We start from the raw sequence: 25230 nt of genomic DNA on the forward strand, positions 1-25230 counted from the left end.
TTGGTGTCAGAGTTGGTAAAGATGGCAGAGAGCAGAGGCATGTCTGACCTCCGTCTCATAGGGAATCAGCCTTGGAATGTTGGTCTTGATTCTCCTTCCCACTTGTGAGGTTAGGAGGAGGTCAGACACTGCCCCATTCTGTTCTTAGAACTATTTACTGTAATAACCCAATTAAAGGCCAGAGCAAATTAGTTTTAATTTCCCAACATGCTTACAAACAGCACTCAACTTCTCTATGTCTGCAACTTTTTGTATACTTTACACGAAACCTTGCTTTACCCTGTGAAGACTTCCCTCACTCATAGCCTTCCAAGTGGAGACTGCTCATTCTTTCATCTTTCCCATCTTCTAACCACCTACTATATCTTCAAGTCGAGAAGTTCTACCTCTACCCTATATGCTAATGATCTCCAAATCCTCATTTCAAGAGTCTAACTTTTATCCTAATTTATATAGTTTCTTTAAGAATGCACATTTTCCCTGTCCTAGTTTTTTGCTTTATTTCACCCCTTCCTTCTTTGTGGTTCTTGTTGTAAGTAACCTCAAGTTCACCAGTGATTAAGGTGACGTAAGTAACTAAGCAAATAAAATATTCATACAAAGTCTCCACTCTTGAGATACATGTGAATTTCTAACTCCAAACGTAACAGTCTGGATATCATACAAAACCAAAAAAACCAAACCCAGCGCTGTCGAGTCAATTTCGACTCATAGTGACCCTATAGGACAGAGTAGAACTGTCCCATAGAGTTTCCAAGGAGTGCCTGTCGGATTTCAACTGCCGACCCTTCGGTTAGCAGCCGTAGCACTTAACCACTATGGCACCAGGGTTTCCGGATTATCATACAGACACTTCAAATCAACATACCCAAAATGGAACTCCTTTTCCTTCAAACCTGCTCCGTAGACTGTTCCCTCTCAGTCAGGTGTCAAAATCAGAAATCTTGCTCACACCACCCATATATAATCAGACACTAGTGCCTGCTGATTAGACAATTAACACATAGACAACTCTATTCCCACGATCTTCATTCTGGCCTCACCACTTTCACTCTTCCCCTGAGCCTCCTGATGGAGCTTCCTAAACATAAGTCTATTTCCATACGGCGGCCGAATTATCTTTCTAAAACAATGATCAACCATTTCCTCATCCAAGTTCTACTCAAGGGCTTGACAACCTCCACTGTAATGCTATCAAACCCAGCCTCCATCCATATGCGAACCCCTACCCCATAAATGCTCATCATTCTCTGAGAGTCCTGACTCACATTATTCCCTGTGCCTAAAATGTTTCTCCCACTTTCATTCTTCAATGTCCAGTAAAAGTATCCTAGCCTTTCCCCTGGTTCCATGATACCTGGCCTATAACTCTCTCATGTTCACTATAATCTATCGCAGTCATTCACTTATACTGGCACTTCCCATCCAATCTTGAGCTTCTCAAGGTTAGAGGTTATTCACCTCCCACACCAGCAACATGCCTGGCACACAGTAGGCACTCAGTGTCTGTAAATGAATTAACTAATATGCAGATTACCAGCAATCTCACTCATAATTTAATACAAAAGTAAGCAAAATTGAGATTTTTCTCTCCTCCAAAGACATAACACAAATATTGGAAACTGTCCTGAAAAATTAGATGTACTTGAATTTTCATGGAACAGAGAGAATAACTTAAAACTTATATTACAAATCCTCCAGCAGTAAAGTAATAGTAAGAGTAAGCATCTTTATAACATCCATTTATTCTACACATACCTCATCATTTTTGTGCTGTACTCTTCTAGATGCTAGAAACTGCGCTGGATGCTGCAGTTCATTCATTCCAAAATGCTGTCCTATAAATTATCTCACCGTATTCTCCCAGCCACCTCATGAGGCAGACAGGGTAGCTATTATTATCTCCATTTTACAGATGAGAAAACTGAGATCAAACGGTTTACATGATTTGCAGTACCAAGCCAGTAAGACATAGGTCTAGATCTAAAACTGTCATCTAAATCCAGGTCCAGTGTTTGCTCCACAATAAAACATTCATTAAAATCTGCAAAATCTTGCTCTATCACCTTCATTTTCTCTGCAAATGAGATTAAAATGTAACTTTAATCTTCGTCTCAAAAGTAAAACAGCAAAGAAACAAAGAACTAGTGACATCTGCAGCCCAAAGGTGTGGACTGACCTGTTATCCTTACACACGGTCACTTTTTCTCCCCCAGGTATCAGCTTCTTCTGTTCAATCACTCCATAGCTTTCGCGACAGATCTATATTTAAGGGGGGAAAAAGAAACATTTCAGTTTTGTTTACCATTTGTGCTTCAACAGAATAAGGGGAGTTTTAAGAACAAATGTAGCTTAATGACTGCTCATTACCACATAAAATTCTTGGGGCAAGCAAAAGAACCTGAGTCAGAAAACATCTGCACCTAAAAGACAACTTTTGTTTTAAGACATGGAGTTGCCAATAGATGCAATCAAGGAGAAAAGACAAGAACTCTAGAAAAGAAATATATGTAACAGGAGGAAAGGGAATTGATGCTTCAGTAATTTTATTAACTGTATAGATTACTCATTCATTTATTCATTCAACACATTTTATTGAACTCCCACAACACTCAAGAAACTGTGACTAAAATAATTTGATTCAGAGAAGTCCCTGAATTTGTTTTTTAATTTAGATAAGAACTAATGCCAACTATAACTTATAAGCATGATCCAAGGGAAGGTCACAATCATAATAAGTAAATTGCAGCAATCCTTACCGTGAAGTTGAGGCAGAAAATCTCCTCAACATCTTCCCCAGGGTAATCTAGAAGCTCTTGAAGACTCCTAATCATTTAACAACCAAGAAAGCAAGAGAGGCAAGTCAGACACTGCAACAATGTTCTACTTCAGTTATATGCCCAGATTGTTTGTAAGAAAAAAACTATAAAAGATGGTTCTAGACTAAACATAAATTCAGGCTGACAAAAAAAACATATATTTCCACACTGAAAAGAATTACAGCAGTAAATTCATAACACATTCATTAATTGTTCCCTTTGCCTACCTACAAATCCTATTTGATTTATGAAAAAATTTAACTTGGATTTGTATCTGAACACTTGTTTTCTCTTAATCCTGGTATGCTTGGAAGTAGATGTATGATGACATGGTACTGCAGCAGCCCTACAGACTAGCTTCATCCATATGCATTGGTAGAATAATTTTTCCACCATAAAACTACAAAGTTGTCTCATCCCCTTAGGAATCTTAACGCCTAAGTTTTTAAAGCAAAGGGCTTTGCATGGTAAAACAGTCTATTATCTCTCACACTAAAGAACACTGGAAAATGTTCTCTTAAAAGAAGAATATGTTTATGCCAATAACAATCATTTCCTAGCTCTAACTAGACCTCAGTTATACTGCCTTCTTTAAAGTGAGCTCTGAATCTTGCAGGTCCATGAAGAGTTGCCCAGGCGAAAGATATGACTAGACACCTCACTAAAGAAGACATTCAGGTAGCTAACATATACATGAGGAAATGTTCATGAACATATACATGAGGAAATGTTCATGATCATTAGCCGCTAGAGAAATGCAAATCAAAACTACGATGAGACTTCATCTCACTCCAACAAGGCTGGCATTAATCCAAAAAAACACAAAATAATAAATGCTGGAGAGGATGTGGAGAGATTGGAACACTTCTACACTGCTGCTGGGAATGTCAAATGGTACAACCACTTTGGAAATTGATTTGGTGCTTCCTTAAAAAGCTAGAAATAGAACTACCATACCATCCAGCAATCCCACTCCTAGGAATATATTCTAGAGAAATAAGAGCCTTTACGCGAACAGATATATGCACACCCATGTTTACTGCAGCACTGTTTACAATAGCAAAAAGATGGAACCAACCAAGGTGCCCTTCAACGGATGAATGGATAAATAAATTATGGTATATTCACACAATGGAATACTATGCATCGATAAAGAACAGTGAGGAATCTGTGAAACATTTCATAACATGAAGGAACCTGGAAAGCATTATGCTGAGTGAAATTAGTCAGCTGCAAAAGGACAAATATTCTATAAGACTACTATTATAAGAACTTGAGAAATAGTTTAAACTGAGAAGAAAACATTCTTTTGTGGTTTCGAGAGGAGGGAGGGTGATAGAGGGGTATTCACTAATCAGTTGGTAGATAAGAACTACTTTAGGTGAAGGGAAAGACAACACACAATACAGTGAAGGTCAGCACAACTGGACTAAACCATAAGCAAAGAAGTTTCCTGAATAAACTGAATGCTTCCAAGGCCAGTGTAGCAAGGGCAGGGCTTTGGGGACCATGATTTCAGGGGACATCTAAGTCAATTGGCATAATAAAATCTATTAAGAAAACATTCTGCATCCCACTTTGAAGAGAGCCATCTGGGGTCTTAAACGTTAGCAAGCAGCCATCTAAGATTCATCAATTGGTCTCAACCCACCTGGATGAAAGGAGAATGAAGAACGCCAAGGACACAAGGTAATTACAAGCCAAAGAGACAGAAAGGGCCACATGAACCAGAGACTACATCATCCTGAGACCAGAAGAACTAGATGGTGTCCGGCTACAACTGAGACTGCCCTGACAGGGAACACAACAGAGAACCCCTGAGGGAGAAGGAGAGCAGTGGGATGCAGACCCCAAATTCTCATAAAAAGACCAGACTTAATGGTCTGACTGAGACTAGAAGGACCCTGGTGGTCATGGCCCCCAGACCTTCTGTTGGCCCAGGACAGGAACCATTCCCAAAGCCAACTCTTCAGACATGGATTGGGCTGGACAATGGGTTAGAGAGGGATACTGGTGAGGAGTGAGCTTCTTGGATCAGGTGGACACTTGAGACTATGCTGGCATCTACTGCCTAGAGGGGAGATGAGTGGGTAGAGGGGGTTAGAAGCTGGCGAAATGGACATGAAAAGTGAGAGTGGAGGGAGAGAGCGGGATGTCTTATTAGTGGGAGAGCAATTGGGAGTATGTAGCAAGGTTTACATAAGTTTTTGTGTGAGAAACTGACTTGATTTGTAAACTTTCACTTAAAGCACAATAAAAATTATTAAAAAAAAAAAAAAAAGAGTAGCCCAGGAAGAAAATTCCCAGAGTAGAATTTAAATTTGCTACCAGTTAACCAGCAAAAATCACTACATAAAATACATAATCCTTGGCCAGGCTGGCAAAGTAAATACCATAGACCTCTCTATCGGTTGCAAAAAGTTATTCCTGTCTGGCTCTCCTTGGCCAATTTTTTTTTTTTTAATTGTACTTTAGATGAAGGTTTACAGAACAAACTAGCTTCTCATTAAACTATTAGTACCCATATTGTTTTATGACATTGGTTAACAACCCATGACATGTCAACACTTTTCCTTCTCGACCTTGGGTTCCCTATTACCAGCTTTTCTGTCCCCTCCTACCTTCTAGTCCTTGTCCCTGGGCTGGTGTGCCCATTTAGTCTCATTTTGTTTTAGGGGCCTAATCTTTGGCTGAAGGGTGAACCTCAGGAGTGACTTAGTACTGAGTTAAAAGGGTGTCCAGGGGCCATGCTCTCAGGGTTTCTCCAGTCTCTGTCAGACCAGTAAGGGTGGTCTTTTTTTGTGAGTTAAAATTTTGTTCTACATTTTTCTCCAGCTCTGTCCAGGACCCTCTACTGTGATTCCTGACAGAACAGTCAGTGGTGACACCAGGTACCATCTAACTGTACTGGACTCAGTCTGGTGGAGGCCGTGGAAGATGTGGTCCACAGTCCTCTGGACTAATCTTTCCCTTGTTTGTCTAGTTTTCTTCATTCTTCCTTGTTCCCGAAGGGTTGGCCAATTTTTAAAAATATTTCTTCTACACTCTCTCTTCTTTTCTCTGTGCTCCCATCTCTCCCACCCTTTGTGGTTTCTCAGTGCTGGTATCCCATACTGGATGTGTGATAGTCTAATTTCTGGAGGGTACCTTCAAGACTAGCCCTCTTCTCCATTTTAATATTAGTACCTTTTTCTCTATAAAAAGGGGATGTTCTCTCCTGTTGACATCTAAACAGTTATACTGTTTATAGAAAGCCAAGAATATGGTGCTTTTTATACACTTGATCTCATGCTACTGAAAATCAATACAAAGAAACTCAAGAATAAAGGAGTTTTGAGAGCCAGAAAGAGACTAACATAAAAACATGGCTTCACTGCTTTGGAAAATAGTCTGGTAATTCTTCAAAAAGCTAAACAGAGTTATATGACCCAGCAATTCTATTCCTATACATTCCCCCAAAAATAAAAAATTACATCCACAAAACACTTGTACACAAATGTTCATAGCAGCATCGTTCATAACAGCGAAAAGGTGGAAACAACCCAAATGTCCATCAACTGATGAAAGGATAAACAAAATGTGGTATATCCATACAATAAAATATTATTTGGCAGTGAAAAGGAATGAAGTACTGATCCATGCTATAACATGGATGAATCCTGAAAACATCATGCTGGGTCAAAGTAGCCAGTCACAAAAAAAAACAAAAACCATATGATTCCATTTATATGAAATGCCCCAAACAGACAAATATATAGAGACAGAAAGTAGAGTAGCAGTTACCTAGGGCTGGGACATACTTTTTAGAATGAAGAAAATATTCTAAAATTATTGTGCACCACTTTGTGAACATGCTAAAAGTCATTGAGCTGCATGCTTTATATGGGTGAATTGTTTAAAAAAAAAAAAAATCAACATGCTTCCCTTTCAATACTCTTTCTGCCCGTATCTTTGGACCATCATAAGTCCTATAGTCCTCATTTTTTGTTCAGGATAATGAAAGCAGGGGTTTCCTCTCTCTCTCTCTTTTTACTTATTTTTTTATTTGATGAAAGCATACACAGCCAAAGATATACCATTTCAACAATTTCTATATGTACAATTCAGTGACAATGGTTACATTCATCAAGATGTGCAACCATTCTCGGTATTCTTTTCAACATTATTCCACCATCATTACCTTAAACTCACTGCCTCCTAAGCTTCCCATCCAACCTTTTGAGTCGTGGTTGTCAATTTTGGAAAAGTACATACTGCTCAAAGTAGACATATTTTATTTATTAAAAGACTTCAGGGGATAGTCTTGGTTTAAGGTTTAGAGTTCAAAGAATATCTTAGGGCAATAGATTTGTGGGCTCAGCCAGCCTAAATGGCTCCATAAAGTTTGGATTCCACCAAGATATGAATTTCTGTTTGCATTTTACCCCCTGTTGATCAGGATTCTTCTACAGAATCTTTGAGTTGTAATCTCTTTTTTACTTCTTTTTTTTCTTCTGCCCTTACAGTAACATAGGCAATGCTTCAAGCAAGTAGCTATGTAGCTACATCTTAGATAAAGCATATACAACAGTTTAATCATATGGCTCAATAAACTCAATCTTGTACACATGGTATTTTCCTGTGCTATTTTTTTTTTTATATAGGCAGCCAGAAGAGTTTCCCACACCGATCTATCTTTTTGCTTTGTACCTTCCTTCAGTGGGTGACAGCTCCTTTAAGTCTTCCAAACCAGGCTTTACATTCAGTAACTTCTTGTAAAGAGCCAATGGGAAGTGGAGATCAACCACGGTGGAGTTGTAGATTGCTAGTCCACAGATTATGCCAATCAAGTGAAACCAGTTATGCTCTACAAAACACTTTTTAGAATACATGCAAATGTGTTAAAAAGAAATAGTGTTTGGTTCCTTTAAAACACTCTACTATTTACCTCAACATATTTTCAATAAAAAGAATAAACATCTGATTAATATTTAGCTGCCTTCTGAAGCAGAGACACACCCTTGCCGAAAGTTCAATTACCCTCAAAAGATGCAATGTAGACAAAGTTCAGCATTTACAGCACATCTCATGATACAGACGCCAACTTATAATAAAACACTGCTGTCCAATAAAACATGGACAACTTTCTATTTTGTGCTGTCCCAGCTTCATGAATCTACTAAGCAGAAATGTGGCTAGTATGACTGAGGATATAAATATTTATTATTTAATTTTAATGAGTTTGAATTTAAATAGCTGCATAGGGCTAGTAACTACCTTCTGGGACAGCGCAGACCTGGAGAAAACTCTGATAGAAAAAGAACTATAGTCTGGTTGAAATTAGAATGCCTTTAAAAACTTAGCTTTACTACTGAATTTTCAAAAAATAAATTACATACATTGTCATTATTAAAATAAGACATATTTGACTAGCAACTTTCCACATGTCATAAAATCAATGTCTTTATCATGCTGTGTTCTTTTCACCCTTTCAGGGATAACAAGACCTTAGAAATGGACGTGGGGTTAATGGCTGACAAAATGCACTATGAAGTCTTGGCAACAAGTAAAAAATGCAGACTGGATACAGTATTCAGACATTTTCAAGTATTATCTTTGTTATTCTCCCCTTAGCAAAGTCAGAAGTCAGAGGATTGGTCTGACAACACAGTTTAATTTAATTCATGTGTTTAATTTTGACATCACTAACTTACTGTATCTGAAAACCATAAGAGATTTGAATCTTGGTAATAGGTAAACATTCCATAGATGGGATTCAAAAGTTCTTTTAACAGCAAAAGAAAGAACTCCTTTGTAACACCACCAGCATCCACTGCTTCTTCACCATCGAAGATTACCTTAAAAAAATGAAAATAGAATTAATACTTTGGGAAAATCTATTAAGTTTTCAATATTTAAACTTTTAATGGAGAAAATATTGAAGTTGTCCAGGATTTCATTTTACTTGGATCCACAATCAACACCCATAGAAGTAGCAGGCAAGAAATCAAACAACGTATTGCATTGGGCAAATCTGCTGCGAAAGACCTCTTTAAAGTGTTAAAAAAGCAAAGTTGTCACTTTGAGGACTCAGAGGCACCTGACCCAAGCCATGGTATCTTCAATCACTTCATATGCATACGAAAGCTGGACAATGACTAAGGAAGCCTAGAGAGGAACTGATGCATTTGAATTACGGTGTTGGTGAAGAATGCTGGATACACGACAGGCTGCCAGAAAACCAAACAAATCTGTCTTGGAAGTATATCCAGAATGCTCCTTAGAAGCGATAGCAAGACTTCATCTCACACACTTTGGACATGTTATCAGGAGAGACTAGTTCCTGAAGAAGGACATCATACTTGGTAGCATAGAAGGTCAGCAAAAAGAGGAAGACCCTCAACAAGATGGAGTGACACAGCTGCAACAATGGGCTCAAACATAGGATTGTGAAGATGGTGCAAGAATAGGCAGTGTTTTGTGGTTGTACATGGGTTGCTATGAGTTGGAACAGATTTGACACTACCTAACAATAACAATAACAACACTGGTTAAGTTTTATCTTTTCTTTTTTAAGCAGATTCTTTCCAAAGTCAGGACAAGGGAAGGAAGACATAACAGAGAATATACAGACACAACAGAAACGGCAAGGTGTATGTGTTCTGTCTCGCTGGTAGTATAAATTTTTAATAAAGCACTTCCAGACACAAAATTTGTACTAGATGCTTCAAGACATACAAAGGAGGTCAGAGTTTATCATCTATTTGGGGCAATAAGACAAACATAAAAGAGGCAATTAGAGGATACATTTTATTTTCAAAGAATCAAATAGACAATGAGAGGTAACTGTTCCTGCACATACAGAAAAGCAGTTATTAACGGGCCAAGAAAAATTTCTGGGAAGAATTCACTGGGGTTCTTGAAGCAACTGATGCATGTGGAAGGGAGGACGACATTCCAAGAAGCTATAGAAACGGGCTCTGTGAGGGGCTATGAACAGGTGGGTTGAGCCCATAATGGTTGCGACAGTAACAATGACAAGCCAATTATTAATACTTGTTGAGAAATTACTTTGCGCAAGCACATAAATTCTATTAACCAATCCTCAGAACAGCATTATGTGTAAGGATTACTGTTACCATCTTTATTTTACAGATAAGAGCTCAGGCAGAGAATTGAAAACAGTATTCAAGAAAGCTTATCCTTGTCACTATGTTCAAGGATGACTAGAACAGGACTAGAGTCAATGCAGGGACAGACACTTGGACTTTGATTACCAGTATACGACACAGAGACTTAACTCAGACATGCGACTAAGCAAGAGCTGTCTCATCTTAATCATTGAGAATGGGGGCAAAGAGAACAGCAATATCAAAATATAACCCAGAAATTCAGGGAAGAACTCTCAGGCAGATTGATGGCAGATTTATGCTACTGGTTGGAAATTCTGGAAAGGGTGACAATATTGTGCAGGAGATCAGTTTAGTTTCTTGCCTATTACGTTTCTGAAGACTGAGCCTACAACATGATTGGAAATACAGATATGGAAGTTGTCTAAAGGAAAAGATGAATAACTTCAAACACCTTCATATAACTTACTGATCATTTATTGTACATCTACTGTGTACCAAGCATTGTGTTAAGCCCTGGGAATAAACAGTAATATAAACATACACAGTCTTTGGGGAGAGACAATTTCTTAATTTAATAATTTCAGGGTGTTAAGCATGTCTGGGGCCCTGGTGGTGCACTGGTTAAGAGCTACGGTGTGCTATGGCTGCTAACCAAAATGTCAGCAGTTAAAATCAATCAGCCACTCCTTGGAAACCCTACAGAACAGCTCTACTCTGTCCCATAGGGTCACTATGAGTTGGAATCGGCTTGGTGGGAATGGATTTGGTTTGGTTTTTTGAAGCATGTCTAAGGAGCCCTGGTGGCGCAGTGGTTAACCACTTGGCTGTGAACTAAAAGGTAGGCAATATGAACCCACCAGCCACACCTTGGGATCAAGGTGTGGCAGTCTGCTTCCGTAAACATTCCCACCTTGGAAACACTATGGGACAGTTCTACTCTGTCCTATAGGGTCACTATGAGTTGGAATCAACTAAACAGCAACAGGTTTGGGGTTTTTTTGTTTTATCATAATAGGTCAGCAGCTTCCCAGACTATTTTACTACCTTTCTGTTTTCTTGCTTTATCTTCTTTCTCGTAAATCTTTGACAAACAAAATCTTCCTAGATGGTGGCTTGATTATTTCTGTGTAAAGCTTTTGTTTTTGATGTTCTTTGCTTGTTTTTGGTAGGGAAGTGGCAGGTACACCACCGGCAGCAGAAGCAAAGAAAACCCCATGATCCCTCAAATAACCCACTGGCATTGTTGAAATGTTCTGTTTGGTGATTTGACAGAAAGATGTATTTAAATACTTGTAAGCTGGATGAAAGGAGCCCTGGTGGCACAACAGTTAAGCACTCGACTGCCAACTGAAAAGTCGGCAGTTTGAACCCACCAGCTGTCCTACAGGAGAAAAGACCTGGAGATCTGCTCCTGTAAAGATCATAGCCTAGAAAACTCTATGGGGCAGTTCTACCCTATACTTTGGGGTCACTAAGAGTCAATCGATTCAACGGCACACAAAAACAAAAATAACAAAATGAATGAAAGTGTAATAATGAGTGGCTGTACTCCACAATTACAATAAAATCTTTCCTGCTTCATCAACACTGTGTAAAGAAAATCTATAAGGATACTTCGAGGAATATGCTGTGGAGCTCACTTTGAGAGGCTTTTTCAAATCAATATCAGAATGAATGCTCAGCTCTCTCAGCGCATCTCCAACGAGGTTGTTCCTGCGAACATGAAGGACCAGGAAGGGGCTTCTGGCCAGCAGAGGCTCCAGGGTGAGAAGCATGAAGACATTCTGCAGATTGGCTCCGTTGACTGCCACCTGGAACGGCACACCCAAGGAATAATTACTCAGCATGCACTAGAGTGCACCCCAGAAAGCAGCCAGCTATGCTTCTGGACCCGAGAGAACTCGCAGCACCTCCATCTTGTCCTTTTTCCCCTCTAACTTTCACAGATTGTCTAAATTACTCATGTTTACATACCACACAAATCTTTCTCATCTGAACTCAAAGAGATTGATTGAAACAATTTATGAACCATATGATCCGTAACCAGTTTCAGGAAAATGATTAAGACTAAAATTAAGACTGTACTTGAAGAAACATGACTTTCAAAATGGCAGGGAACTAGACCTGATAAGCGCTGGCTAAATGGTTTTTATTCTTTGAAAAATGTCAATCTTCTCTGGAAAACCTTCGAATTGTCAGTATTGCAAATATATCACCATGAAAATAGTTATATGTATAGATAAATGGATACAGAGAAAGCTGGAGTGAGGCAGAGAGAGGAAGAAATGAATGACATTATATATCTACCAAGGGTCAGAATTGGTGGATTTGGATTGCTACTTCATGAATGTTTTTTGTAGGCTTGTCAGATCAAATCTATTTTATAATAAAAACGTGTGTTTAAAATACACTATTAATAAATCTCTATTAATTTTTTTCTTTATTCAATAAATAATTATTAGCTCCACTTAATTAACTCTCTTTCTCTACATCAGTACCCCTACCACTGGCTTTGTAGTTAAATCTAGCTGGCTGCCTGTTTTTGTACAGCTCTTGAGCTAAAGCTGGTTTTTATATTTTTAAATAGTTGAAAAAAAATCAAAAGAATATTTTGTGACATGTAAAGATTATATTCAAATTTCAGTTTTATGAAAGCATAGCCACACTCATTCATTTACACATTATGTATGGAGGCTTTTATGCTACAACAGAGGTAAGTAATTGAAACAGGGACCACAAAGCTTCAAATATCTACTACCTGGACCTTTATGGAAAAAGTTCACCAACCCCGGATTTACATAAATGCAGAGTCACATATATGTGTTATATTCAACATAAAATTGCTGAAAAAAATTAGAATAGCACTAAGAGATATAATGAAATTTGATCCAAATATACTTCCTCCTATCAGGAAAAATTACAATTGTCTAGGATGAGAAAAACACAGAAGAGAAAATAATTTTTAATATGTGATACCTGCATCTGTAGTTCAGCATCAGTCTGTAACATTTTGGTCTTGGCTTGGGCATCAAAGATGAAAGGATAGGAACACAGTGTTACAGCATCCTAGAATAAAACATATTACTGGTAAAACTGTAGTATTCCACTGAGAATACTGCTGGAAATATATATAAAAAAACCAAACCCACTGCTGTTGAGTCGACTCTGACTCATAGCAACCCTATAGGACAGAGTAGAACTACCCCACAGAGTAGGGGTGGATTCGAACTGCCAACCTTTTGGTTAGCAGCTGTGGCACTTAACCGCTACGCCACCAGGGTTTCTGGAAATATATATATATACATATATAAATATTAAAAAACAATTATTTACCTGTATTATAGATGGTCTAGCTTTCTGTGTAAAGAAAAATAAAAAGTCTGTTACTTAGATTTTTTTTTTAATCTGAGCTTTTTACCCCCTACAAATGTGAAATGCCTATTTGGCCATCGAACTAACACCATTCGAACGGCTGGATTGCTGACTTAACAGACCAGATGTTTTGATGGACAAAAACTGAGAAAAAGGACGAAAACAATTATAAAAAATGTTTAAATGACCTTTAAAGACCCTTTCACCAACTCTCCATAATTCACAGCATCACTGGAATTTTCTTTTATTAAGAAGCCTAATGCCAAACAGGAGCCTTTACAATCTTTACTTCAGAGGTTAATTTTGTTGGGTAACATGGATAATGCAAATTACATTTTATTTGTTGGCATGCTACATCTTCCTTTATACACACAGAGACTGTAACTCTTAGAAAAAGCCAAATATTTAGAAAGTATTTCAAAGAGCTCTTTAAAAGCACTTTATGAAATAAGCTATCCTTGGCTTAGCAGTAAGGCCACTGTTGGGCCCACAGAAGGTACTCCACCAATATATTAATGAATGTGTGAATATTAAAAAATATATATATTATTGTAGTAAATTATATGTAACAAAAAAATTTGCCATTTTAACCATTTTAAGTGTACAATTCTGTGACGTTAATTACATTCACCACGTTGTATAACTATCACCGGTATCCATTTCCACAAGTTTTTCATCAAACTAAGTACCCCTTCAACAATAACTCCATTTTCCCTCTCCACAGGCTCTGGTAACCACTAATAAAATTTTAATTCTATTTATTTGCCTACAATTGATATCTCATATGAAAACTCTTGTGCCATAGTGGTTAAGAGTTCTGCTGCTAACCAAAAGGTCAGCAGTTTGAATCCCCCAGGTACTTCTTGGAAACCCTGTGGGGCATAAGTGGAATCATACACTATTCTAACACACAGCGACGCTATAGGACAGAGTAGAGCTCCTCCATAGGGTTTCCTAGCTGAAATCTTTACAGGAGCAAATCGTCAGGTCTTTTCTCCTGTGGAGCTGCTAGTGGGTTCGAACCACTGACCTTTCAGTTAGCGGCCAAGTGCTTAACCGTTGCTCCATCAGAGCTCCTTCACTGTGTATTAATACCACTAAAAAGTGATTAAAATAAACATAAATTTATGTATGCAATGGCTTAGCATTTTAAGTTAAAATTCAAGATACCGAGAAATGTAAATTTCAGTTCCTAATAGCATTGTACCTTACACAACAGAAAAAATTCTACAGACCCTTAGAGGGAACACAACAGAGAATCCCTGATGGAGCAGGAGAAAAGTGGGATGCAGACCTCCAATTCTAGTAAAAAGACCAGACTTAATGGTCTGACTGAGACTGAAGGGACTCCAGAAGTCATGGCCCCCAGACTCTGTCAGCCCAAAATTAAAACCATTCTCGAAGCCAACTCATCAGACAAAGATTAGACTGAACAATAAGACATAAAATGATACTGGTGAGGAGTGTGTTTCTTAGCTTAAGTAGATACTTGAGACTATGCAGGCAGCTCCTGTCTGGAGCCAAAATGAGAAGGCAGAGGGGGACAGGAGCTGGTTGAGTGGACATGGCAAATACAGGGTGGAGAGAGGGAGTGTGCTGTCACATTGTAGCGAGAGCAACTAGGGTCACATAACAATAGGTGTATAAGTTTTGCTATGAGAAACTGACTTGAATTGTAAACTTTCACTTAAAGCACATTCAAAAAAAAAAATTCTACAGAGACCACAAAATGTCACACAGCGATATCACTGCATTTTCTATCTTTCAGTAACTGCTACCTTAATTACTAAATTGAAGAGAAAATGAGCCTCTAAATTTGCTTATCAAATTTTTGAAGAAAAGAACTATACAGAAAAACTGTAAAAGTTACATACTTATGCACTTCAATTCAGAGACTACAATCATGATAATCTAGATTTTAACACTAGCAACTTCTTTTTCAGGGTCGAAAAGAATTATTTTACTCAGCGTCAAGTCAAAAAGTAAACCAGAAGTCAGAAGAACTAGCTTTGATAAGAGTTGAATTGGTACTAAAATTATTTAACTTCTCTGGGCCTCCATTGGCGGCGTGGTGGTTAAGTGCTATGGCTGCTAACCAAGAGGTCAGCAGTTTGAATTCGCCAGGAGCTCCTTGGAAACTCTATGGGGCAGTTCCACTCTGTCCTATAGGGTCGCCATGAGTAGGAATCGACTCGACGGCAATGGGTTTGTTTTTTTTGGGTTTTGGGCCTCCATTTCCTCATCTGGATACAAAGCAGTTGGTGTAAGTAATTCATAAGGCTTGTTTAAACTCTAATATTTTATTATTTAATGAATAATCATTCACAAATTGATAAAACAGAAAAGTTTATCTTTTTACAATTTCTAAATCAGCAGGTAAAAGCAGAGTTCATTGCTAGCCTACATGTTAAGTTTCCCATGTCAACCTATTTGGAAAACTATGTCATGGATTGAATTATGTCCCCCCACAAATGTATTAACTTGGTTAGGCCATGATTCCTAGTATTTTGTGGTTGTCCTCCATTTTGTGACTGTAATTTTATGTTAAAGAGGATTAGGGTGGGATTGTTACACCCTCACCAAGTCACATCCCTGATCCAATGTACAGGGAGTTTCCCTGGGGTGTGACCTGCACCACTTTCTTTCTCTCAAGAGATAAAAGGAAACGGAAGCTAGCAGAGAGTGGGGACCTCAGGCCACCAAGAAAGCAGCATTGGGAGCAGAGTATGTCTTTTGGACCTGGGGTCCCTGTGCCTGAGAAGCTCCTCAAGCAGGGGAAGATTGATGACGAGGAATCTTCCTCCAGAGCCAACACAAAAAGCTGTCCCCTGGAGCTGACACCCTAAATTTGGGCTTGTAACCTACTAAATTGTGAGAGAATAAATTTCTCTTTGTTAAAGCCATCCACTTGTGGTATTTCTGGTACAGCTGGACTAGATGACTAAGACAGACTCTAAATCATTTTCATTAAAAAGCATTTTGTTTATTCAAGGTAACCATTAAGTCTTATTAAAAAATACAATGCTGTGTCTAGCACTGGTCATCTATTATTTGACAAAGAAAACAATCTTACTTATTTAGTTAAAGAAACCTATTTAAATACCTTGCTTATGGAAACCACTGCTGACCTCCAAAAATCCCACAGGAAAACACTACTGTAATGTTGATGATGAATCTGTTAAGCCGGCAAGGACTCACCTCAATGCACCTGCTGCACATGGCTTTACTACATGCAGTAGCCAAGTTACCATTCTGTCCTCTGACATAACTCAAATTTACACATACTCCACCGATGGGGGATCCTAAAGAGTCTTGAGCATTTCAAGCCAGTCCTCAATCAAACTGAGCAGTTCCTGTCAAGCCAGGGGCCTCAGGGACTGCAGAAATCCCCAGTTCCTTGGATAGCATGTCTAACATACAGTACGACCTAGGCCTGGGATGTGTGACATTTTCACAGGCATGCAATCCTAAATCAGAGGTGGCCTACAGGGTCTAGGCAGCTGACATAAACAACTGACACAGATAACTAACTGGCTGTTAGAAGATGATGATTAGCAAAAGATCCTTTCCTCAGTGTCATGGATAAATCAAGCTGTGGTGGGGATTGTGAAAAACATAACCCTCATCTAAAGAGCTACTACTGAACTCCACCTTATTGATGTTACCTGGGAAGATAGGCCCAGAGTTGCCAGATCTTCCAATTTTCAAGAAAAACCGCAAATTCATTCTTTCTATGCGTAATGTCTTGATTTTTAAATGCAACTAATAAAAATGTATAACATTCTGTTTATGAACCGTTATCACCATGTATTTACTCAAAATGCTTCAAAGTTTTCAAGAATGCAAAAGCTACCTGGATAAAATACAGGTGTGACGTTAACACCAAAGTAAAGAACAAGTTATATAGGGCTCACGTGTGCTTTTCCTGTCCCAAATTGTACTGAGACTAAAGCTTTAAGGCGCGCTTTAAATGAATCCTTACCATCCCTGCTTGATGCAAGAACCACATGAGGTAGTCTTCCTGAATGTCCACAAGATTAGAAATCTCAGGGATGTAAAACGTATCATATTCCACATGCTTCACTTTAAGATTTACCTGATGAAGAACAAAATAAGGACAACTAAAACCCAGACAACTCGAAAATGGCTTCCCTTAGAACACCTGAGCAGGATGTTTCCCCTAACCATCCACACACCCCTCTCCCCACTGGCTCCTCTCTGTGCTCACCTTATATAACTTTTCCAAGAGTTTAAGAGCTGCTGTAATGTAATTGTTAAACAGTACGGGAATTAAGAATGTCTTTCTTCCCCTCAGGAGATAAACGACTGCACCTTTATAGAGGTTTACCAGCTTCATGAAATATTTCGGGCATACCTGAGACCACCAGTTATCTTTAGAAAGAAAGAAAAGACATATTTCAACATGTTTATGAAATGTGTATGTCTTCTCACTACTACCTAACAACTGCTCCGGTTACAAGATGAACATTAGTCTAAAACACAGATTCCCCGAAATAACTTTCAAGAGAACCCATCTGCTTGCATTGGAGAGAGCATTTCAGGAGAGAGCAGCAGCTGCATAAGAATCCCTGGAGTTCTTTTTTTCTTTTGTAAAGCTTGATCAGATTTTTTTCCTCAAAGGCTCATTCAGAATGCTAACCTAAAAGTTCTATTCCAAGGTTACATGTGGACAAGATGGTAAGGCACATACTTTGGGCAAGAGTGATGTCCACAGTATTACTCCAAAGAACATTCAAATATCCCAGCCTTTCAGCCCTATTCTCAGCCACCACTCAAATCCTGCCCCAAGGAAGCGAATGATGATATGCCCTAGAAACAGCACCAATATGGCAGCTATTCCCTCCCTTCAAGGGGCATAATTAGTTGAAAAACTACTATTTCTGTTTCCTAAAGACAACACTCTCTCATAATCAGAAAAAACAATTATACCACTGGCTTCCATTCTGTCAGAAATAAATTCATCCATCCTGAAATATTTAAAGGGTGAAATAATATGTCTGAGATGTTCTTTAGACTATTCCAGTAAAAATTAAAAGGTGGTGGTAGTGGGAGGGATAGTTAAAATAGTGATAATCGGATTTGGGTGATGGGTACACGTAGTGTTCTCTTTACTTCGGAGTATTCTCTTAAAGTTCTATAATACGAAGTTAAAAACAATTTAAGCATAAACCCGAACAATTCTGATTTCTTTCTGTACCCTATCTGGAAAAAAGTAAAGGAAAAAAAAAAACAAACTTAAAAGTCAGATAAAATTCCCCCAGAGACTGTCATCTCTCTACCTCATAATCTATTACAACACCTTAGATCATATTCCCCCAAAGGGCTTTTGATCTGTAAAAAAAAAAAATAAAGTACTAACATAATACTAGTGCTTTCATTATTATTTCTGTTGTTATATCTTCTACAAAGGTGGAAGCAATATGGGAAAGCCACTAGTCCACCCTCAGTAACACAGGTTTCTTCACTCAGGGAGAGACCACACTCAAGTAACATCCCAGTCCATCTGGAACACAGAAGTTACTGAGTTGCAATGAACACCTAAAAAAAAATTTACCAGGGCCAAAAATGAATAAATAAGCCAGTTGACAGACTTTCTGTACTTGATTAATAAAAACACCTCAGGTGCTACTCCCATAAGAGATACTCTCCAATTCACTGAGGAACGGAAGGTTCTTATCTCAGCAAAGTGTCCGTAGCCTGCAAAAATCAGTGTGGACTCAACTGTCCTAAAAAAGAAAAGCAAAACAAACATTTGATAAGTCCCCACTAGGTCATTTTCTTCCTCTCCTTTTTCGGAGACCTCTGTATCACCAAAACTGTTCATTTTACTCCCACCCCCTAAATTAGGTATAGGAAAAAGACAGATGGACACTAATTTTTGAGCACTATTAACTACTAGCAAGTGTGAGAGGAAAGAAAACAAAAAAAATTAAAATTGAATAATCTAACTGGATATTTGAAAATCAAGTGTAATCTGGCATGAATCATTTCAAATAACCTAAATAATGGTTCAGTTTGCTCAAACTGTAAGTATGGTTAGCTAGAAACAAACAGCAAAGCAAGAAATGTTTAAATGTTAAAGATATTAAATAGCAACAATTGATTCTTGGATCTCAATCCACTGAGACCCAATCCCAGTGGTCACACCAACAAAACAAATAAGCACAAACCCATTGGTACTGAGTTTAGCAAATTCACCTAATACTTTGCTGGGGTTTGCATCCAGCCGTAGGATGGCCATAGCCAAAGGAATAGTCAATGTTATGTAATACTTGGAATCCTGGAGCAGGGGAAACTCAGGTAGTATTAAATAGATTCTCATTGCTTCAACATCTGGTGGTGAACTCGACAACTGGGGAATCAGGCAACTTTCAAAGCTGTTTAAGATCTGAATGAGAGAAAAGGGGATTGAGACATTCAAATGTACTTGAGATCTAATTAACTTCTCTCTAAATTCATAAACTATCTGACAGACTCTCAAACTCTCAATAAGTATTCACTGAGCACCTGGTATGTGCCAGACAATGATCTAGGCTCTCAGGACACATTAATGAAAAGACAAAGATCTCTGCCCACGCAGAGTTTATATTCTAGAGGGCCATTTCCTTAGAAAGATTAAAGCCAAAAAGGAAGTTAAAGGTAGGTCAAATTCCCAAACTGGAGATTTTATAAAGTTAAGATTTGTATTAGAGTTTCCCTTTTTTATCTTTATAAGATTTCTGCTTTTTCTTCTCTTTTCCTCTTAAAAGCTGAATTATCACAATGCAAAAAATATCCTTTTTTAAGCATGCACTCTGGAAATGTAAAGAACATACCTGTTCTAGAATCAAGGAGTGCTGAGAGTTCATCAGCTTCTCAAATAACACTCTGGTTGAGTTCAGGTCAATCCCAGGGATTTTGGGGCTTGTTTTAAAATGTTCATCAATTCTAAACAAACAAAAACAAACCAAGTATGTAAAAAAAAAAAAGAAAACACCAGGATAGGAATTATGGATAAGTAAACAAAATAGTCTATCCATACTGATGAGATTTAAATTTGACCCAGCAGACAAGATCTATAAAATTACTATCCTTGGAAGAAGCCCAACAGAATAATCCTCTCTGGAATTCCTTTTACAAAATGATCTTAAAATTTTCAACTCTTTTCTCCTTCAAGTCAATCAAAGTACAAGGATCATCCTTTGAAGCTGAGGCTCTCTTGAAATTTATAAGCAGAGTGTATTTCCTTGCTTGTACTCTGGAATTTTTTTAGGTTTTCTGTAATTGTGGCCCATTGGAGTGGATGTAGACACTGTGTCTTGGTGTAAAACCGATCCTCTAAGCAAACTGGCCCACTCATCAACAAATGGCAAGTAGAACTTCCTTGTTAAAACCTTTCTCTGGATCAGGTGGACACTTGAGACTATGCTGGCATCTCCTGCCTGGAGGGGAGATGAGAGGGTAGAGGGGGTTAGAAGCTGGCGAAATGGACATGAAAAGAGAGAGTGGAGGGAGAGAGCAGGCTGTCTCATTAGGGGGAGAGTAATTGGGAGTATGTAGCAAGGTGCATATAAATTTTTATGTGAGATACTGACTTGATTTGTAAACTTTCACTTAAAGCACAATAAAAACTATAAAAAATAAAACCATCCCTGCTACATTAAAGACAAAAAAAAAACTTTCTCAACAAAGTATTTAAAATAAAAATCATACAGACAATGAATCTCAGTTAACACAAGCGATACAATTACACTCACCCAAGAACTAATTTCACTCCTACTCTTTTACTTCCTAACAACTAAATCGTTTTTCTAACTTTAAAAAAAATCTTAGTCTTTTAATACTTAGAAAAATGTCTCTTTTAAATTCCCACTCTTGGACATAGCACATCTATTAATTTATAAAAGAAGTTCCTATTTATGAGTAATGGTGGCACTTTTAATACCCTGACAATGTTATGACTCATAAAAATGTAAGTACAGCTTCTAACATTAAAAAGAAATCATATAAATTGGAACTCAAACGGTCAAATCAAGAGAAGATACTTTGTTTTTGAGTCTTTTACTGTTGTTCATTCTAAAGTAAATGACTCCGCAATCTCTAATTGTAACGGAAAAGAGCTCTTGAAACGACTTCTTACAACCCAGTTAGAGACACACTTTTTTGGGGGGGCGGGGGTTGGGGGCATGGTTGGGGTGGATTCGCACAAAACTGAATGTAAGTAAGTCTTCATTCTGTGACCAAATCTCATTAGCCTGGTCACTGGCAGAAAGGACTGAGAGATGTGGTCTGGACTTGGGATCGCCAAAGATCAAAACTCATGACAAGACCCTCTCCTGCATGAGGTTCCCAGAGGGATATTTGCAGTAGGGATAAACCAAGCAAAGGAACACTTTATAAACTACCTGGGAGTTCAGACCCAAATGTAATTTCCTGGTGAGCAAGGCTGGACCTGAGTTCAGGGAGCCTTGGAAGCCTCCCTGAACTTCCACCTAAGCTCATTCCTATTGAGAAAAGAAAAACTAAGGGAGAAGGTAAACGAAGAAGGGTGTTTTTAAAGAATTAAGAATTTAACCACAAATTCTGTACACATTGGCAGGAGCAAAGGAGGAAGGGTCGATGAGAAAGAACTTAAGGAAAAAAAGAGAAAAGAATTTCTCCCCCAAGGTCTAAAGCACTACAAAAAAAAAAAAAAAAAAAAAAACCCATTGCCATTGAGTCCATTCTGACTCATAGCAACCCTACAGAACAAAGGAGAACTGTCCCACAGGTTTTTCAAGGAGCACCTCATGGATTCAAAGCACCTATCTTTTGGTTAGCAGCCAAACTCTCAACCACTATGCCACCAGGGTTTCCAAAGCACTACTATTAAAAAATATTAGGATGCCTAATAAGAGGCATTTCCTTTTTACCATTCCAGTCTCTAGCCACAAAGAAGAGAAAAGCAATCTAAATAGAAGTCGCCCCCATTGCATCAGATTCTAAAATATGTCATCTTGGTGAGGAGGGGCATCTTGAGTCTTGTTGAAGAAAGTCATTTACCCAGAGGTCAAAACTGGGCCTCCATGGCTAAAACACCCCAAGAGTCAAGTTTGGGGTGGTTCAATTAATTGCCAAAATTTAAAAATAAGGAAGACTTAATGAGATTAGGTATTTTGTGGCATAAAAAGAATCATGGCTTATTCTAGACCATCTTTTCTAAAAACACACTAGTATATGGGGTCCTAAAATAAATCTAAAATGGAAGATAAACAAACTTCAGTTTTTGGTGATCATCTGATTTAGCATTCTACGGGGTAGAAGAGCAAAGGTGGTACTCAAATGATTTTGCTGTAAATTCATTAATAGTCAAGGTTTTGTTTTGCTCACAGTCATATCCTCAGTGCCTGGAGCATTGTAAACACTCAATAATACTTGTTGAAGCGGGCGAGAGGGCAAGGATGGGAGGAAGCGGGGAACCAGAGGGAAAAGGAAGAAAGAGCGAAGTGGAATAGGGGCTTGAAAGTGAGTGGGATGGAGCCAGATGGAGGGACAGGGATGAGAGGTGGGAAAAAGGGTGAGAAGGAAGACTCTGAGGTAATTCAATGTTCTTTGCCTTCTACTGGCAACCACAATCTTAACACCAGGTTAAGAAATGTTCCAGGCTCAGAAGTGAAGAATAAAGATGGGTTCTCTTCTTGGGGAATTTTGTTGGAATCAGACTGCTGCAATAATGTCCCAAGACACCTTTGGCCATACTGAATTGGCCTGTAGGCTTGAGAATCACTACTCAAACAAATAAAATCTAGAAAATACTGTTAAATAGCATTGATTGGGAAATGAAGGAGAAGCTGAGTTGTTAGTTACCACTGAGTTGATTCTACTACTCCATAACCCACTCCAAACCCCCTGCTGTTGACTCGATTCCGACTCATAGCGACCCTATAGGACAGAGTAGAACTGCCCCATAGAGTTTCCAAGGTGCAAATGGTTAAACACTCAACTTCTAACCAAAAGGCTCGCAGTTCAAACCCACCCAGAGGTCACCTTCTAAAACGTCACAGCTTGAAAACCCTATGAACCGGTTCTACTCTACAACACTTGGGGTCACCATGATGAGGAGCTGAGTAGAGAGTAGAAAAATGGGGTATAAAGAATTTTTTTAATTTTTTGAATCACACTTTTTTGAGATGTTTTATATTTTTGCCTTGTAATGTTGTTCAGTACAAATCTGTTTGAAGGAGTCATATTGCTGTTGTCAATGGATTACTGACCATCTGGGAAGTTAAATTCATTGCACAACACTTAACAATGTGTCTGTCAATCAAATCAAGTCAACTGAATCACTGCTACACACAATCAGGGACATATTGAGTTTATATAAAAACATAATAAACATTGAATATTATTTGATCTTTCAGCTTATGATTTTAAGAAAATTAGGTGAAGCACCTTATATCTTCATTAAAAACAAGAACAATAATGGCAAATTAAAGGCTTCTACTAGTTTTTATATATAATTAATATTTGTCTAATCTGTATAGAGATGTCAAGTGTAGGTCCACGCACTGTTGGTGCTGATATAATTAACATATCAATGGATTTCTCTTAAATCTTAAAAAGTAGAGATAAAAGTTTCATATAGTCTATATGAAGAGTTTCACATGCTTATTTGAAAATCTGAGTAACATTTTAGAATACCCGGAAAAATCTTACTTTTGATTACACCAACTGTTTCTGAGACATAGTCCGTCTCTTTGGTAACAGACTTCTCTGCCAACTAGGCATAAATCAGCATTGCCCTTCCTGAAGGCCCCTCATTCATCATTATTATGCATTCTGATTTTTGTGCTAATCATTGGCTTATCCACCAAATTAAGGCCAACCACCATCAAGGAGAACGGAAGTCTTTCACAGCCTTTGATAAGTAAGTACTTGCATCACGTGTTGGTTTTTTAAGATTTTAAGTCACTTACTTTTTTTCAAGAAAACTTCCATTCCAACAGGCTGCAGAAGATAATATCTGAACAACACCACTGCCCAGAAATAAAAAGGGAAAGAAGTCTTTAATAAATTATAAATTAAAGGTATATTTAAGCATCAGAAATTGCTTAGCCATCTACTCTAGGTTTTCATTGACAGCAGCTCTTTCTTACCCAGATGCAGTCTTGGAAAATGGACATTTGCTTTGGAGAAACACTGCATCATATCTCAAAATGGATAAGAACTTAAGTTTTCTGTAAGTCGTGTAAGAATAAAAAGAGTATCGAAGCCACTGAAAGAGAAACTCTTGCCCCTAATGATGATCTTGAACATTCTTCTACCCCAACCACGTAAGACACTCCTCACCTTACCTCCAAACATGAACACAAAATAAAACCAAAAAACAACCTGAGCTGCTATTTCTCAAATACAGAAATTAACTTTGCAAATTAATAACCGAACAACCACGTACTCCTTATTTTGTTGCCCATCTGAGAAACTAAAAATAAGTGAAATGAGTGTCTATTCATAGTGCTCGGATTATACGGGCTCTGGGATAATAGCTAATTTCCAGGGACCCAGAGTGAAACTGCATGTCAGGAACCCTGGACCCTCTCATTTACTATAAGGAAAAGGGAAAGAATAAAACAAATACATGGTTGGGGAAGGGACTGCAGTAATTCCTGTTCATCACAGAATTGAGGACAGGAACAATCTTTAAAGATCATTTCTTCCATCCCTTCACTTTATAAATAAGAAAACTGAGAACTAACAGTGAGGTAATTTCTCAAGGTCTCCAGCAAGGGTAAAATTTCACCCTATTGACTACCATCTAGTCCTCTTCTGGTCTGAACTTCGGGGAGAGTCCCCTAAGGTGGGGATTATGAGGACTTCCATGGTGCTGCTGTTGGGCATTCCCAATGATCCCTTACTCAAAAACTTGCCACTGCAGAAGATCACAAAGT

The 25230-nt window shown here is 38.2% G+C and overlaps 1 protein-coding gene across 12 annotated transcripts in view; it reads right to left on the reverse strand.

Annotated features, from left to right (window-relative positions):
- HERC3 (HECT and RLD domain containing E3 ubiquitin protein ligase 3) overlaps positions 1-25230 on the reverse strand; it is a 136024-nt gene that overhangs the window by 37232 nt on the left and 73562 nt on the right. For 7 of the 12 annotated variants that reach the window (XR_010322051.1, XM_064285562.1, XM_064285563.1 and 4 more), the window contains 12 exons: positions 24259-24318; positions 20140-20251; positions 19523-19712; positions 17532-17695; positions 17286-17399; positions 13265-13288; positions 12908-12997; positions 11572-11742; positions 8513-8656; positions 7509-7675; positions 2760-2826; positions 2180-2262 (listed from right to left, as the gene is read on the reverse strand). Coding sequence is in view for 11 of the 12 variants with exons in the window: in XM_064285562.1 (XP_064141632.1) it covers positions 2180-2262; positions 2760-2826; positions 7509-7675; positions 8513-8656; positions 11572-11742; positions 12908-12997; positions 13265-13288; positions 17286-17399; positions 17532-17695; positions 19523-19712; positions 20140-20251; positions 24259-24318 (1386 nt within the window). In the remaining variant the exon portion in view is untranslated. Of the gene's footprint in view, positions 1-1826; positions 2078-2179; positions 2263-2759; positions 2827-7508; positions 7676-8512; positions 8657-11571; positions 11743-12907; positions 12998-13264; positions 13289-17285; positions 17400-17531; positions 17696-18878; positions 19051-19522; positions 19713-20139; positions 20252-20281; positions 20746-24258; positions 24319-25230 lie in introns of those variants that run through there. The other 5 variants (XM_064285569.1, XM_064285568.1, XM_064285564.1 and 2 more) reach the window with 5 other exon arrangements.

The sequence above is a fragment of the Loxodonta africana genome, chromosome 5 (genome assembly GCF_030014295.1).
Source record: "Loxodonta africana isolate mLoxAfr1 chromosome 5, mLoxAfr1.hap2, whole genome shotgun sequence".
In the NCBI taxonomy this organism is placed as follows: Eukaryota; Metazoa; Chordata; class Mammalia; order Proboscidea; family Elephantidae; genus Loxodonta; species Loxodonta africana.